This window comes from Xenopus laevis, chromosome 1L (genome assembly GCF_017654675.1).
Source record: "Xenopus laevis strain J_2021 chromosome 1L, Xenopus_laevis_v10.1, whole genome shotgun sequence".
Taxonomy (NCBI): domain Eukaryota; kingdom Metazoa; phylum Chordata; class Amphibia; order Anura; family Pipidae; genus Xenopus; species Xenopus laevis.
In genome coordinates, this window is record NC_054371.1 from 71,099,967 (window position 1) to 71,118,523 (window position 18,557).

At 35.8% G+C, this 18,557-nt stretch overlaps 1 protein-coding gene across 15 annotated transcripts in view; it reads right to left on the minus strand.

The window, feature by feature from the left end:
• Positions 1 to 699: 699 nt before the first annotated feature.
• The window catches only part of LOC108710147 (collagen alpha-1(XXV) chain), a 240,338-nt gene continuing 222,480 nt past the window's right edge, over positions 700 to 18,557 (minus strand). For 8 of the 15 annotated variants that reach the window (XM_018251222.2, XM_041590048.1, XM_041590038.1 and 5 more), the window contains 7 exons: positions 18,089 to 18,142; positions 17,110 to 17,163; positions 16,450 to 16,476; positions 14,853 to 14,906; positions 11,249 to 11,335; positions 6,251 to 6,289; positions 700 to 4,754 (listed from right to left, as the gene is read on the minus strand). In XM_018251222.2, coding sequence (XP_018106711.2) covers positions 4,719 to 4,754; positions 6,251 to 6,289; positions 11,249 to 11,335; positions 14,853 to 14,906; positions 16,450 to 16,476; positions 17,110 to 17,163; positions 18,089 to 18,142 — 351 coding nt within the window. In that variant the 3' untranslated portion in view covers positions 700 to 4,718. The other 7 variants (XM_018251275.2, XM_018251260.2, XM_041590045.1 and 4 more) reach the window with 5 other exon arrangements.

The following is an 18,557-nucleotide window of genomic DNA, read 5'->3' on the forward strand; positions in this document are numbered from 1 at the left end:
TTCAGGGCTCTCTAAAACAGGAAGGAATCAGTGCCTGGGCCATCATCTATATTGTTTGGTTTTATGAGAAAGCATCTACTTTTTGAAACTGAGGATGGACACAAATAGGGGACGAAGGAGCGAATGTATTTAGTAGTAAGTAAAGCTAAGTTTTCCCTATACATTTTTGCCCTTCTATATTATTTATTATAGGTAGAGATGGAAAATCCAACAGTTAATCCCAACAATGTGTTAATTAATATTGTAGGAAAGGCTTTAGTTTTTTTTATTAAATATATTAGCCATCTATGATTGTCTTAAAGCAAAATTAGCACTATTCATTTTTTACTAAGTGAAACGTATCACATGGATATAAGTGAACTTTCTACAATGTGTATTGTTAACTTGGACTATTAAAGGCGCTTCAACCTCAAATGTGCTATGCCTATTAAAATAATCCAAGCATAAGTTTTTGCAACAGGAACATTATTGTAAAATGATGACATAATATTCCCATTTTAAAAAAAAAAAAGTTTTCCATTAGGCATCCAGAGAATCTCAAAGCAAAAGTAGCTCATTTCAGAATGATTAAATGCGTAAATTCGGCAGATGGCACCAAAAAAGTTTATGATCAATCCCGCAGAACTAGGATGACAGATATTAAAGTGAATCATCTAAAATATCCTACACAAATATGCTGCTATGTTTTCATCTTAAATCAAAAAGAAATTGAGTATTTGTTAAATCATTACCAGGGATGCACCGAATCCACTATTTTATTATAGAACCAAATCAGAACCTTGATTTGCAAATGTAAATTAGGGAAACGAGGGGGGAAAGAGAACCGCATGCGGTAAACATTTTTGTTTGTGTGATAAAAAGTCACGTGATTTTTTGAATTCGATTCGGTTTGGCCTAGCACTTGGACTCGGCCTAATCTGAATCCTGGTGAAAAAGGCCAAATCTTGATAGAATCCCGAACCGAATTCTGGATTCGGTGCAAAATCTCTATTTACTGCGCAACTAGCTAGACTACAAGCACAAAAAAACAGGGCTCAAATACTGCAGAGTTGCTTTGGAAGATGGAAAATTTGCAACTGCTGTTTCTATTCTTTGCTGTATTTATTTACCCATTGTAATTCTGTTTGCAATTATCTTATATCCTGCAGTCGTTTTTCAGGGAAGGCAGTGGAGTAAAATCCTCTGCTTACAATTAGTTAAATAAATTGCACCAACAGCATCTGCAATTAAAAGCAGGGTTTAATAAAGGTTGATTTTTAGGGGTGGTATATTTTCTCTTGTTAAGCTCATTGACCTAAGGGTGGGGGGAACATTCCATTCAAGAAACACAAATCAATGAAAACAACTATGGATCATTAAAAGAGATAAAATAAACTACAAAACAACAGAATATGAATGTGTTACTCACACCCCATACAGTGATATCAGCCTACTACAGTTTCATTCAGCCTACTATTTGATATAATTCTTATAAGCAAGGCTGCTCTTGTCATTAAGCTACCGAAGTAAGAGCATGGTGGCAGACTGCAGTGGAAAGACCATATGATAAACACTATTGCTCACATAAAGTAATGTCATTAATACTATGGCACAACGAGTAGCTTATACAGTAAGCATTCTCTGTGTGCCTGCAGATGACTTTGCGTGTCTAACATGGCAAATATACACAAGGACAATGCAGTGTTTGAGCCAAAAAAAGAGGGCTCTAGTCTACTTGTGCCACTTTAACCAATGCTTACAGACTGATCCATTCACATACTCACAGCATGGCCAATTTCTATTATTTTCAATTAATTGTTGAAATCAAAGATATGTTTATAACATCCACTAATGTCTATTGGTCTGTTAGTTTAATATTATGGACTGTGGCGTGGTCTGCTTGGGTAGTAATCAGAATACAATCAACTAAATTGTATTTACTACTCTGTGCTTTCCCTTACCTACGTTATGAAGTGATTTGGACAGGGACAGCAAATTGTATTAAATTATTGTATCCAATACAATTCCGAAGGATTGAATAACTTCATTTTATGGATCCCATATTATGGATCCCATATTATATATTCCAACTGTCCAACTAACTAATGTAAGACAAACGTAACCTATAACAGGGCATATTTCTTCTTCAAGTGTAAATATATTTTTTATATGTGTCTGACTGACCATCAGTAGTATCAGGAACATTGTCAGCATTTGTTAGTTAAGTGGCCATTCTTTCCCAGCAATACTGAGACTTACGTAACATGTCAGTGTCACTTTAAAAAAGTGGCAAAAAAGTATGCAATCTTACATGTGATCTATTTTCAGCCAATTGTATATAAATATCTTTCCTTCATCAACCTTTTTATCAAAATTAAATATATTTTAATATAAATACATTTTTAATTTAGTTTGTGTGTAATTTATTTTATGCATATTTATTGTCATTATTATCTTCATGATGTGTATTTTACAATATGAGCTTGCACAACATGGAGGCACCTGAAGAGTATCAGCACCAGGCAGATTATATGAATCAGTTCTGCCTGCCTGGATACAAATGGAATTTTTGTTTAGAATCTATGCAAAAGAGATCCAATTCAAAGATGTTATGGCTTCAAAATGGAATTTTGTATTAATATCTAGAACAATATGCCATTGAAGTCAAAAGAGTACAGGTCCAGAACAATTTCGTAATATAGAAACGTTGGTAATCTTGTCTATTTTTATTCTTGAAGTCCATTTTAAAGCAAAGTTTACTGCTTGGTACAATATTTTCTATAAATGAATCCTCCAGTGATTCACACTAACTCAACATACTTGTAAGCATTAGGCAAATTTGTCTGCTGAAGTTATTTTTGTCTGTGTACAGATTTACAAAGATAACCACACAAGCAAGATCTACTCTTTTGATATGTTCTATTATCTTCAGTACTAAAGGCTAAAAAAATGCTACCTTTGTGAAGAAATAAACATGACCACATCAAGGCTGTCATAAATATAGTATGGCCAGCGTAAACTGATGTTGAGTTAAATAATTAAGCTGATATCTTGAAGAAATAATAAAAGCATGAAATGAAGCATATCCTCACTAAAGGATAAGTAAAGCTCAAGGGGATCAACAGTAATTTCAATGCCACTTTGCCACACACCGTAAAAAGCATCAGCTTATTGTTTCTTTTAATTGCACACACATTAAAGGACTATGCCATTGCTCAAAAAATAAATGGCAGCTTTGTTGTTTTCATTCAAAAAAATGAGGAATGCTAGTAATATTAATGAATATCATTTTAAAGCCATAAATGCATCATATTGACAGACACACAGCACCAAAAAAATGAAATGTAGAAAAGTATGCTTGGAATTAATGTGTAAGGGCATAAAAATATTTGAACTGCTACTGTAGAAAAATGTGTCCAGCTTTTAGGCAGAGCAAATCATCTGCATAGTTCAAATAGAATAAATATGACTGAATATTTTAAACCAGATTACATGGCTTCTATACCAGTTCATTAGGAGACTTTATAATATATTTAATTGACTAGGTGCAAATATTGTATTGAATTGATTTTTTTTTCTTTGATGGGGGGTAGCTTATATTCTTCTGGCAGAAACTGATGAACAAACACACTGGAATATACAACATAAAAACACATGCAGAATGCTGAGATTTTATATCATCACAATCCGAAACTTTCTTTGTGATTGATAGGGAAGGAAGTATAATCCAACAGCAAAGCCTACCTAAGCAGATAACCACCTACACTGGCAACTCTTTAATTATACTTGGTGTTTGTTAATGCATTTGGCATTTGTGTGGAATTATAATTACATATGCATTTAACATTTCCAAGCATTTTGCACATTAACTTAACAGAGTAAGCAATCTCTCTTGAGAAATGAACAAAAAAAAGATTTGAGTTTACAGCAATTAATACTTAAAACAAAAACTGAATATATTACATCATCTACAATTCCGATAGCAGCTGCAGTTTATTCTTAAACACCTGTTACAACGGTGCTGAGACAACTAGAGGAGTTGTTTGCTAAATTGTTATAGGTGCTGCACTTAGAAGTTTAGACAATTCAGATGGATCACTGAATGTCAACATAGAACAAATGGCAAAAAAAAAGCTAGCGCCTGTCAATAAATTACAGTACTTATGAGCAAAGCTGTTTACCTTTCGGCATCTATCATGTTTACTGTGGTTATAGTTTCCATTAATGCAAAACACCTTAATAGTCAACAATTGGAAAGCAATCAACACAAAGTCAACTAAGACCCTTCTGCACATTGTGTGTATTTTTTGCTGTAGAAATTAAATCATAGAGAATTTTGATTCCTATTCTTGTCATACAAGTTTGAGATGAGACTTCCATATGCCATAGTCACGTCTCCCTAAACGGCGTGAAGAACAGTCGGTCATTGGATACATTTGGATACATTTGAGATGCTTTTCATTTCAGTGGAACATCTCTGTCAATTTACTTAAAAAGAGACCACAGTTTCCATCAGTCACCTCCACACGTTAGTGAAGCACTGTGATGTATCCTCTCTTCCATATATGTCCTCTTCTACTTCCTGGAGTCCTTGGTAGCATAGAACCACCGTTGGCAAAGACAATCGAGGTCAATAAACCTCAGTATTACAAAGTCTTATTCAGTAGATCAAAGACCTGCAATTATGGCCATACAGCTCCAAAATTATATTAGTTGTTTCACTGCTGCTTCATTTTCTCTCATCTCTTTTTGGCAACAAGCCATGGGGTCACTCCCTTAGAACGGACAAAATGAAGGTGTTCAGAAGCTTGGTTATAATGGCAAGCATACTTTTGGCATGTGAGGTTTAATCAAATGGCAAATATTAGAACACAGAAGTCATGCATGTCTTTAGTCTTTTCATACAGCTACAATGGCACAAATCAGCGGTGCTGTTTGGCATAATCATGGAACTAAGTAAGCTTCAATGTGATTGGATTAGGGTTTGTCCATATTTGGTCACCATTAACAATATTTGGTCACTGTTTTCCATGAATGTTGGTTTGTAATGTTCTTTTAGATGGCAGATTACAAAATATTTGTGAAAAAAAAACACCTGTGAGCTATACACATTATGTAAAAAAAAGTCATGTCAGGCATATGTTTGTATATTTTCCATGATTTTGAAGGTTTTAAACAGCAGTATTTATGACTGCCAAACAGCATGTGCAAGTGAAAAAAGGTGTGCGCGTGAACACGTAGAAGGTACATGTAAACATTTTTGGTGAAACCATTCTCTTTCTTTTCAACTATAAATACATAGTTTGAATTAATATTTACAACTTCATGCTTGCATGGTTAGAGTCATCACTGCAAAACAGAAAGGAAAAAAACACACCAGTGAGTAATGAGTAAATGCAAAGTGGAAATTAATTTGGGAGTTAAACGTGTCTCTCTGCATGTATATTTATGTATCATTTAGATTTTCAAATCCACAAATTTGGGGTACAAAATATTCATTATTCATGCTTAATAATCTAACAGTGAATTTCTTCCTTCAACATGCAGCACAAACTGTAGGTTGGGGGTTTTAGGGGGCAACAAAAATAGTTGTCGTAATATTGCCAGAGTGGGGATTGTGACATGCCAAAACATTTTAATCATGACTTTTTTTTTTCATGAGTTTTCTGACTTTTTGGCAGAACAGACACTGGGATCTTCCCCATTGACTAATACAGGACCCTGAGAGCTTTAAGATGCCAGGTTTTCGGATTCAGAGTTTTCATACCATGGTCTTTTATAAATCCCGAAAAAATTCGGAATTGTTTTTTAAGGTCCCCATAATGTGACAGGAGAACTGGAGGAGTATTGAAGTCAAGTTTTTTTAATTATGTTATCACCAGACAAAAGGACTTCAAATTCTTCCCCCTATGGCAGTAAGCCCAGCCCTATTAAGCCTCAGGCCTACAACAGTAAGCAAAAATAATTATTTGATTCTTTGTTTCAATTGATAATATACCTGTAAAACTTAATTGGTAGAAAATCTTGACATAAGAGCCCAGACGATTACCAGAATTAAAAGGAAGCCAAACAAAATGTGTCCACAGTGGCAAATGTGTGATTGCAATATAGGTTACTCACAGAAAATATGCAGTAATACATGATGTAAGATGCATAATCCTCTACATGTTAATAATAAAAATCACAGCATCTCAAACACATTAAATTTGTTTCCAATGTATTCTTTTAGTTTTATAGTTTAGCATGCTTCTGTTAATGCATTAGATCTTACCTTTTGCCAACAACCAGGCATTGGAAGTCCATCTGGTCCCTGTTCCATGCATGAAAAATATTACAGAGATTAAAAAAAAACCACAGTTTTATGGTGAAATAAAACTCCACATTCAGTATAAATATGCAACAGTATACCATGAAAGCATAATGGAATTATACAGCAAATAATACATAGGCCCATGTTCACTAAACCTTGTGCTCAACCCTTAAGTTTAGTGCTTTGTATCAAGAGCTTATGTGCAAGGCAGGGTGCAAAGTGCAAAAAATGGGTGCAATCAATCATATTTTTTGCACTTTGCTTCCTGTACATACCCACAAATAATGAGACTCAACACAGGTGCTAAATTGCATTCAATAGCAACCAATAAACAATTCGTTTGGTACCTACTACTAGTTAAAAGAAATGAAAGAGATCCGGTTGTTACTGGCAACTGAACTTCTGCAAGTTAGCACCTATGTTAGTAAAACGATTAATTCACATTTTGTTTTTTATATAGACCAATAATATTTCTATTATAATACTATTTGTATCCTTAGGAAATCAGTCAATATTTGCTCATTTTTAAGGACCATTAAGGACAGACAGTTGAAAAATGTGGAAATACTGATCTTTAGTGAATCAAGATTTTTCCTGATACACAGGGTTTGATTCAATGGTCTGTGAAAATGCAAAGCAAATCTTTTTTTCAGCCAAGAGGCATAACCCCCTTTTTTAAGTATTTTTTTTATTTAGTCTTGTTCACAAATGAAGCACTGCATCTGCTTTAAAAACTCGGCTGGCAAACTATGCATAATTGCCATTTCCTTAACTGAAAAAAAGCATTTTTTAACATTTTACACCAGTTTGAATCAAGCCCAACATTGATCACACTTTAGTTAGGCACAAATAACTCTTCTGAAAAGAAGAGCTTAATAGTAAAGTATGAAAAAAATGATGTGATGGTGACACAGAGGGAGACCTATTTCAACTGCAGAATGCATAATGAACCCCTCAGCTATGTTATTGCACTGAGAAGACCTGAGGATACATCACTGAGGGTGAGAAATTCCTGCAGTGGAATTAATTTATCCTTATGTGTCATGATATTCATTTTTTTCATTCCTCTGTAACACTTACTTTTCACACTGCAGAAGCACATGAATAATTTTCCTATAACTTTAAGAAGAAGTGACTCTTCATTTCTTAACGTTGGCAGATGGACTTTCCTATCTGATCTATTTGCTGTAAGTTTTTTTCTGCTGGGTTTGTGCCCTTGTAAACATGTTAACTTACGGAAAAAGTGGTAACTGCTGGAAATATTCCCAGGCTAGTATGACCTTGGCTGATTTCTCTCCTGTGTCATATGCAAAAACAAATTTGCTTATTTTTCAGGAGAGCCCAATAATAATACTAAGTCCCAGTTTAGTTTCAGTACAGTCCCCAGCACCGAATCCACTATTTTTAGATTTGGCCAAAACTTCGCAAACGTTTCGGCTGAATAACGAACGGAATCCTACTTTGCATATGCAAATTAGGGATGGGAAGGGGAAAACATTTTTTACTTCCTTGTTTTATGACAATAAGTCACACGATTTCCCTCCCCACCCCTAATTTGCATATGCAAATTAGCATTTGGTTAGGCCAGGCAGAATCCTGTTGAAAAAGGCTCAATCCCAAACCAAATCCTGGATTCGTTGCATACCTAGTACTGAAACACAGTGTTTTTACTGCAAAGGCTTGTAGACTCAATGGCAATCTTTACAACACCTTTCATTTAGAGGCACATTTATTAATGGTCGAATTTCTAATTCATGTGAGTTTTTTAAAACTCCTTTAATTTCGAATATACTCGAAATTTGATTGGGGGGTTATTTAATAAAATAATCAAATATCTAAAACTTGCACTAATTTTACAGGCTCGAAGACTTTAATTGAATTCGAATAAGCTCAATTCAAGTTTTTTCTTAGAAAAAAACTCAAATGTCAGGAAGGCTACTAACATGTCCAAATTGGTCCCTGGACCTCTCCCATTGATTTATATACAAACCCATCTCCCACTGATTTGGATAATTCACAATTCGAATTTGAGAGTTTTGGCCATAAAAAAAATTCACAAATTCGAATTTTCAATTTGACCCTTAATAAATCTGCCACTAAATGATAACAAGCACAGCAGGCCTGTCACCAAAGGGGCAGTAAGAAGGGCTAGAATATAATCTCTGTAGGTAACTACGCATGCATGACAATAAGGAGAGGTAAGAGTAGGGCATTGTGAGGCCTGATCAGCCATTCTCTGGGGTAATTTGCACTAGCCCTAATTTTGATGAGCAGAACTCATTCACGACCTAGCTTCTAAACTGCACAAGTCCTGTTACCCACACTTGTAATCTCACTTGTCATCTGTCCCAAATATTCCAGGACAGTCTACAAAAGGAATGGGGGGGGTTACCTAAAATGGGCCCAATTTGTGGCAGATCTGTGGCATAAACAGATTCAATGAACAGCACCATGGAAGAAGAAACGTTAAACAGGGTTTATTGCAGCATGGATTAGAAAAGTGATGTTTTAGGCTGTGATCAGCAGTTTTTCAAGCTTGCCAAAGCTTGTTAATTGAATCTTTTTGCACAATATCATGATACGTGGTCACTGTACAATCGTGTCCCAAGCTCCTTATCTGTGTGAGGATATGTGCTGATCTAGAGTTTTTCATTTATGGTTTTGTGATTATCAGTTATGGTTTTATAAACTGGTAAGTGGTTAAGCTTCATGTGGGTTAAGCTTAATTTTTGGCATCAAAGCATTCAGGCCTTGGCCTTATGCCTTCAGTCCAGGTCAATGGACTAAAACATGACTTTTTACACCTCTATTTACTTTAGGCGGGGTATGACATAACTTAATTTTACTTAATTGTCATGTAACACTTGAAACATATTGCTTCTAAGAGAATTGATATCAGAAACATGTTAATATCACTTATTTTTAAGGAGCCTTTGTATTGAATTAGTTCTATAAATGACCTTTTTTTTATATTCTGTATTTATATAGTGCTATTTTTCTATGCTTTGCTACTTAACATGAAAAAGGACTTTATGGGGTGACTGCCATTTCTTCCACAGGAAAGCCCATCTGTTGAATTGAAGATACACTTATTCCTATAGATATAGTTCCTTTACAGTGTGGGAAGAATTTCATTAACTGACACCACAAAAATTGAGTATGTGACTTTGTCATTTCTCAATAATTTATCATTTAGTATTTTTTTCAAATATATATATGGTATCAAGTTACTGTAATACTTCCTTAACACTAGAATGCCTTTATAAGATACAAAGAGCAAAACATATAGTCACATCATCCTGTAACATTTAATTTCCCTGCGTGCAACTGCCAGGATCTCATGCACACCAACATCCCCAAATTGACAGAAAATGATCTTTCTTTCTAAGATGTCTTAGGTACATGGTTGATTTCATGACTAGCAATGATCAGCCATTTCAATCTGGAAGTCACGCCTTGCATTGCAATTGTACTGTAAGTATCCAGCAAAAGTGGAACTATAATGTACTGCATTTGGTCTGTTAGTTTCCATTGTTCTTATCAAGCCAACATTATGTCTGTATGGACAGTACTGGGACACCGGGAGTAGCATTTATTCATTATGGTGCATACTATATGTAGACTTGAAAAGATATAATTACCAAGAGATTTTGGAGGTGAATTTATTTTATGTGTCACAGTAGGTAAACGCAGACAGAAAAACAGTGCTTTCCAGATGAAAATGGCAAATGCATAATAAAAAACATTCAAACATAAGAAAATAAACACATTTCCTGAATTCAGTAAGCATGCTTCATTTTTCCCCAGCAATTTACTGAAAATCTGGCCTAATTCTATACAAATGTATTATGCAAATATATTTCTACAGTCCTTATCCTTAAAGTGTCTTCCACATAATAATGTTTTTTTAAGTGGATACTTCGCCATTCAGAATTTTGAGGGAAACTGTGTTTGCCATATTGGTACAACAAGGAAAGGGATATTCTAGTATAATTTTAGTATTGGCAGTTTTTTTTAGATTCATGCTTATATAAGGATGGGTAGTTTTGGAGTAACCATAGGAAAGGTCAAGTAAGTTTCAGAGGGAGATCATTAAACTAAGCAATTTTAAAGGGTTTATGTAATGGGCTGCAGGCTATTATTTCACTACATTGATTACCTGCTAGTCTTAATTATAAGGTTCTATCTAAACTGCAGGCAGTCACAAGTCACTGAGAAAAGCTCCTATCAGAGGTTATCCTGTTTAACTGCAGGGTTATATGTGTCTAGGCAAACACATCAACCTGTGCTTGCAAGTAAAACATTCTGAGGAAAAATATAGTGAAAGGATGGATGGTATAAGCACTTGGATGGGTTAGACATGGGACAGGAATTATATTAATATATGGAGGAACAACTTAATTCGTGCAGGAACATGCAGATCTCTTCCAATGCAAAGTTTTCCCATGGAGGAGTTTGCATTGATGAATTAGATAAGGACTATCATGCAGGGTTGATAGGAAAGAGAAATACTGTACCAATTGGCAAGGGGCATCCAGCCCATCCAGGCCAGGCTGACCTGGTTCCCCTTTTTCCCCCTTTAATCCACGGAAACCCTGTTTGTAAAGATTAACTTGGAATGTTACTGACAGTGACAATACTCACATACTGATTCGCCTGTAGAAAAATAAAACAAATTAAGGAAATGCTGGAAAGGAGCAAACGTTAGGCACAGTTCAAAAGCGCAAGCTTTTATGACCAATAACTTGTTTATTCAACATTACTGTGATAGATTTCCATTAGAAATTATGTTACTTTGAACAACAAAGGGGAAAGCCCTGTATGATTCTAAAAATAAAGAAACCTATTACATCTTGGTTGTGGGTAAGTAAAACAAGGCTTCTGAGTGCTAAGCGTTTGCTCATTTCCTTTCACGTTATCTTTCAGAGCGAGATGGCCAAATTTCCAAGTGAGACATACCAATGGGCAAGGTGCATCTAATCCAGGGGCACCCTGTTCTCCTTTCTCCCCTTTAGGCCCTTTTTTGCCTTTCTTTCCCTTTTCCCCCTGTGGATAAAACGGTTTGAACAAAGCAAATGTGTTGTGTCAAAATCTTTAGCCAATGAAGGAGTTTGGGGGAACATTTACCACTTCGGACCTACATGTCCAGGAAATGTATTGATATTTAGAATGTATTCATTAAACTTTAAAGCGCACCAGTCACCCTGAAATAAAAACACCATTTAATTAAAACTCAATAGTTTTTTTGGTCAATATCAGTACCTGTTATAAAGCTATTTAAAATCCTCAGCTGTCAATCATATATTGCCTTCCCTCCACTATGCCACTGGCATAACACTAACTTCACATACTGCACTTACTTTACCTTCTGCTTCTCCCATTCTCCCTTCCTTCCTTCACTGTCTATAATATCAGATGGCCTGTTCTTGGGTGCCTACAATAGGCCCTCTTCTCTGGCAGATTTACAACATTTAGGAAGCTTGCCTTGAAAATAACTTCTACAATATGGTATATTGCTTGCTGCAATCAAAGAATGAAGGAAACCAAGTTTGACTAATGTGTTTAGTGAAGATAAACTTTATTTTGCTCAATGAACACAATAGAAGAGGAATCTGGTCTTATTTCATAGGGTGACAGGTTCCTTTAAGTTATAAAAAAGTGTTTCTAGCTGCTAGTTATTATTTTTATATAGCAATATTTTTTATTACAAAAAATCAGGTATAATAAATGGCTGCTTGAAAAGAGGTACACAATATGGAGAAAAGATAGGTAAATGTTCTTCACACCCGTCATTAATTTGCAGTTAAGAATTTCTAATTGAAAGCAGAGGAAGCAGTATAGTTAAGTAAGAGTGTAAAATAAAGGGAAGGGAAAGCCTTAATATTAGTGTTACAATGGGAAGACGTCAAGGGTAGAATCTGGAATGTTACTGAAGATTTCTTTTGCAAGTGACCTTGATTTATCAAGTAGAGAGAAAATGAATGTGTAAATATAACTTATTTATACTTTACTTTTTAATATTTCATTTCACTACCAAAAAAATAAAGTAAGAGGGTAAAGGTTACTGTACGTAAAAAAATTTGAGAAGGAGCTGCTATAACGAGACACTGACCATTGATACCAACAGCAAAGGCTCAATTTTAATATATATTAATGTAATTAAAAGTTTGGTTGCAAACAATATTTTAATCCTATTCTTTAATCCAATTGAAATGCACACATAAATGTGCATGTATAGAATATGTTGGGTTTCTGTGTACTCAGTTTATGTCTTTATACTTGCTTCCTATGCTATGCAATTTAAAGCCCTACTTATAAATAGGGCTTCAATTAATTGAGAAATTGGTACGGTTTGGTCAACTGTGACATGTCTTAATTCTGGTTATTGTTGCCTTCACTGGTAAACCTAAACTTGCATGGGGCCAAAATTATCTATTTTTTTCCCCCAATAATAAACATCTGTTTCGGGTCAAAGGACAGTGGTTGAACTTGGTATAAAAGCTCAGCCAATTAACTAACTAGCCTGTGTATATGACCATTCTCACTGCTTTAGGGCTTCTATGACCATATTATTTGCTCAGATAAAACAAGTATATGGCCATCATTAAACACGTATCACTTGGAAGATTCTGTTGATTGTTTGCTCTCTGTTTGAAAGATCAAGATGACAGTATTTAGTATAAAAGGAGTATCTCAATCAAAATACTTTCTGTTATGAAAATCTGAGAAGAGTGGGGTCATTTTGGGAAATGAAAATAAAACACAGGAGGATAAGTTGCAGGAAAGAACGCAGGTTGAAGGAGGAGAAGGGAATGCACCTCTGGAAAAGAAAGAAGCACACACATATGATCTTTCAGTGGTACAATGACAAATATTTGATGGGAAAAGAATATATAAGGAAACCAATTGCAAAAACAAAATGACAAAATGCAATTCTTAAATAAACAAAAGCAGATGGAGCAATAATTGTGTTTCTGTTGGAAGCCCTTGTGTAAGATGATCTGCGCATCATTTCCTGAGTTGCAGCAAACTGCACTGTGTTACTGGGGAGATGGACAGAAGGACTTAATTAACTGAATTCATAGGTTTTCTATGTCTAACATGCTATATGCATTTCTTAGCTTATAGGAGTAATTATTGGGGCTCTGTCATGTGGCCTTAATTAGTGATACTGGGCTGCAAACCCCATAATTCCTCTAAAGATAACAGACTAAGGGATCTGTTTACTAAAGTTTGTAAAAATTGCCTACAACCCATTGCTGAGAATATTCTAGCGACAAAATTAATGCCGCTTGCATGAGCAATTAGACAAATTGCTGGGTGGCGATAAAATTTGGCGACAATTCTGGCGCCAATCTTTAGTAAACCTTGCGAGACAACTTACGTAGCATCAATGCGATAATAGGCATTAATATATATGTTTGCCAGAAAAATCACAATGATAGAAGTGCTGGCACTTTCGTAAACTTGCTCTTGCAGATTTTCTGCTGTTTATTCTGGCGCAGGCTATTATCACTGCTTATCGCACCTTAGTAAACTGGCGCCTAAGGCAGTAATGGATGGAGAGGACTTGCTGTTCAAGAATAGCTGGAAATTTACAGCTAGGGTATACATTTTATTTTGGTTGATGAGCTAAATGCATCATTGCTGTTGTCTGGGGGCCTCTGATTAAGGTCCACTTGTATCTAACATACCATAGATATAGAATATAGTGAGAAAATGTAAACGTATTTTAGCAGACATTCTATCATTATTTTTAAAAGTTAATAAAGATGTTTTATAGCACTGTTGTATCTGATTACAAAAGCACTATATACTAGTGATGTGCGGGATGTGCGGGTTCGGGCTGACCTTGCACCCCCCTTTTGCGGATTGGGGGGCGGGTCCGGGTTCAGCTCTTGTTCCTGCTCTCCCCGCCTGCCACCTTGCATTGCCGGCTTCCGACTTCCGGCTTCCTTTTGTAAAGATGTGTGCCTGATCACCCCTCCCCTTTTGTGACGTCATCGGCGGGTCGGCATGGGTCTATAAATGGAAGCCGGAAGTTGGACTTGGGCGGGTGGAGGTAATGCGGGTTAGGGTTGGGTGCACATCACTACTACATACTAAAATACACTGCTGTTTTGGCTTATTAGTAGGGACTACATCACAAATCAATACAAGTGGAGCAGCAAGAACTCTCCTACATGTCTTTTAAAAAAATAAATGATACAAGCATTGGTTATGTCTTGCAACATTTTCTTCTGCAACATATCTGCTTTAACAAATAAATTCATATGGACTGCTACATTCCTTAAATTTGTTATTGTTTCTTAGGTGAAGCCAGCTTGGGGCAATTGATTTACTGTACTGTAGGTCACTCTGGCGGCATTGCTGATAAGTATGTGTGTGACTAAGCAAAATTCTATTTTGGCTTGTACTTGTTTTGCTAGGGAGGTCTAAGTGCAACACTAATAATAAATGCTATTGCTTTTCAGACAGGATTAGATTGGATTTATGGAACCTATCATAAAGTCAAGAAAACTCAGGGAGAAGTTTTCAAACTTAGCATTTAACACACAGTCACCTTTTCTCCCCTTTCTCCAGGGTCACCTTTTTCTCCACGAGGACCTGGAAAACCCTAAAAAAAATACATAAGAATATCTTGTCTGACTGACCAATATCTGTGCACTCAGTAGGATAAGGGTTAATATGCTAGCCATAATCATTAAGCAAAGAGTTAAGAAGCCCCTAAGCTGGGTTTTGCAACAATAAGCCTGGAGTATTGTTTACTGTTAACCTTTTGAAAAATATGCCCCATGGTTTTTACACTTAAGAGTTCAAAGGGCAAAAGCACGTTTAGAAAATTCAGAATATATACATCTATCCCACAAATCATTTAATGTTTTTGAGCTTTTGTTAATATGGAATCACTTTAATAGTGATTATTTACCTTTGTGGTTAAACTTCTTTCCCTGCAATATCATTTCATCTGGTTTTCAAAACTGAACTGTCTGACTTCAGGGGTTTGTATTTTAAGTTTTTAAGGGCAAACATGCTTTCATGTTAAAGTATTCATTGTATATGTATCTATGTTTCCTACTTCAGCTCTAACAATCTAAAAACTTCCGACTCACCCCTCCTGTCTCTGGCTCATAGCTCAGCCCCTCTGTGTGTGTCACACATAGAGCTGACATTGCACTACATTCACCCTAGGGGCAGATTTATTAATGGTTGAATGGTAAATTAGAATTTGAGTTTTCGAATTAAATTTTTGGTCAAAACTCACAAATTTGATTTAGGAAAAATCCAAACTCGAATTCCAAATTCCAAATGGTAAGGGAACTCTCTTTGGTGTTATGCAATAATGCAGGAAAATAGTATTTACCATTAGTGAAATCCATTTAGTTGAATTAATTTTAAATTAATATTTTGAGGGTTAATACCAGGATGATGACCTATTTATAGTACCTTACTGTGGCATGACCAGGGGTTTGACAACGTGTGGCCTTCTCAGTAGTCCCAGTTTTTGGATTTGGGGACTTATATACTACAGATGAGCAGTGAATAGTACAGATAGTACAGTGAATTACTACAGAGGAGCAGTGAATAGAACTATTATATGGAGTGCTGCCAAATCAATAAAAATACTGTATGTGGTTATTTACAACCATGTGCAGTTGCAGGGATGCTAAATTGAATAGAATCAGTAGGGCATAAACATGCACTCCTTACACTTCCATGTAGTTGTTCTCCTCACCGCTTGGTCTTTTCCTCCCTCCTGTTTTTCACGCAGTTGTACCTACTGACTCAGAGGAACCCTGTAGCTACTGCCAAAAACCAGGAAGTAACTCAAGGGATCCCATTATGGCCCGAGTCAATGACACCAACCACAAATGTGCCAACCAAACCTTTTTAATGTAGTTGCATCTGATTTCAATAAATTAAAGGGGTGTGCATATTAAAGGAATGTGTATTAACAGTCTTAGGACCCCTCGTCCTTTAGAATATCAAGATCATGTTACTTAGCTCTTTATCCTTATTTGTTTAATAAATATTGCAAAACCATGATAAATAAATGATAAAAATAAGGAAGTAAAAACGGAATGGAAATGAATATGATCGAGGCATTCTTGTGAAGCATGCACATATACTGTGTTCCCCTCACGTAGATTATGACTTACGTCTAGACCAGGCTCTCCGTCTTTGCCCTGTAAGAAGATCACATGAATATTTGTTGAGTTCAATCAATATAATAATACAGATTTTCTGCTTGGGTCCACCAGCCCATGTATTTGACTTGACATTATTTATATGGATTAGCTGCAAATATGTGTAATGGGGGTAAGTGGCGCTGTGGAGGAGCCATAAGTACAAAGCCCATATAGAATGAGTATTACAAATAAAAATGATAGAGGTGCTTAAGTGGACTGCTGTTCAGTTGTATCATAGTACTGTGCACTATGTACTGTATGTGATAGAACCAATGCCCAATATAATTCTTGTGTAAACAACCACTGGCTCCAAAGTTTTTTTTCTTACATCCAATGTAACCCATGCTCTACTAATTTCACTAAATGAATTGACTTGGTCAACATAGTGAAAAGGGTCAACTTAAAAGGAAAATATTTCCTATTTCTTGCTTAAAATGTAAAAGAATAACTTCCTTAGAAAACATATTTACATTTATACACTCCAAACAATGTTTAAGTGATGGAAAATATTATTTATGTTAATTCTGAAAAGGCTATGGTCAGCCACACATTTTCTAAATAAACAAATTGATGATAGCCTCCTCACCAAAAAATTCAAACTTTGCAAAACAAAATTCATGTAATACTTACAGGTAAACCATAAGGTCCTCGTGGTCCTGGATCCCCAACAGCTCCTTTTTCTCCCTGCGGATAGACACATGCAATATTAATACCTGACTTGCTGACATTATAATCTTAGCCTTTCCAGCTCTTTCAAAAAAGGCCCATCTTGAAGGTGCTGCCAATAATGAACACAATAAGAAATGCATCAAATAAAGATGGATCTTGCCATAGCTTTAGCTATTAAATGCTCCTTAGCTCTTATTGCTTTCAGGTAACTCAAATGGTGCAGGGTTGCTGGATTCCCCAGCAACAACCCACATAAAACCAAGTGGTAAAAAGATAGGTAGGCTAATTCTGTGCTCATGTTAGTTCAACTAAAATATAAACTGTTTTAAGGAGGTAATGAATGGTTTTAGGAACTTCTGCAATTTATTACTCATTGTAGGGTATTGTGTTTTGTAGTACTGATCTTTAGGCTTGGGCAAATTTGACCCATTTTGTTTCGCCAAAAATTTGCTGCCGGTGAAATGACGCCGACGTCCATTAAAGTCTATGGGCGACAACATTTTCGACGCGGAACAATGCGAAAAAATTCGCCCATCCCTACTGATCTTAGTTCCCATTGTACTATTTTGGCTTTTGTGACTGTGCAGGGGTGCAGTGGAATATGAAACTAGAAAAAATATTCCTGGAAATGGGTGTTTTGCTGCCCATTAAACAATACATCAGATGGACTCCTATTCGTCTTATGGAACATTCTCACTGCCATATAGAGCAAACTGGCATTTTGGCTCAATGTATGATGACCAAAAAAATATTATAGGAAGAGTATGCCTCTCAAGATGTTGTGAACTTCAGGCCTTTCATTATTCAGAAACTAAATGCTTATCATTCTACATCCCCACCCACAGTACACGGTGTAGAAATAAAGTACAACACCATACATGATATAAAACAAGATATTGTTACTAAATATTAATATATATCTTAATATTTATATACTCACTCTGTCTCCTTTTGGACCAGCTGGGCCAGAAGGACCAATGGGGCCATCATTCCCCTAGAAATAAAAACAGTAAAGAATATTTAAATCATCTGCCCACCTATGTTTAGAATAGGTATCCTCCAGGCCCTCCCTTTTCAGAAGAAATGTCACATACTGTATATGAATAAAGAAATGCAGTTAGATTAGCATGCAGCTGGATTATTGAATAAAATATGTTATGTTAAATGTCATGGAACAGAACATACCAAACAAGACACACATAAAAGACAGGAAGATGAATGGATGATCACTTTGTCACAGGTCATGTTAATGCATTCTCTTTTCATTTGCACTATTATGCAGGGCACAGAGTTCTTTTACAGCTATTATGAATCAGCAATGTACAGCCAGAGTAATTCTAAAGATTGATTGAAGATCATAACCTGGTGACCGCAGATGTTTGAGAAACAATATCATGCCACCTTAAAGA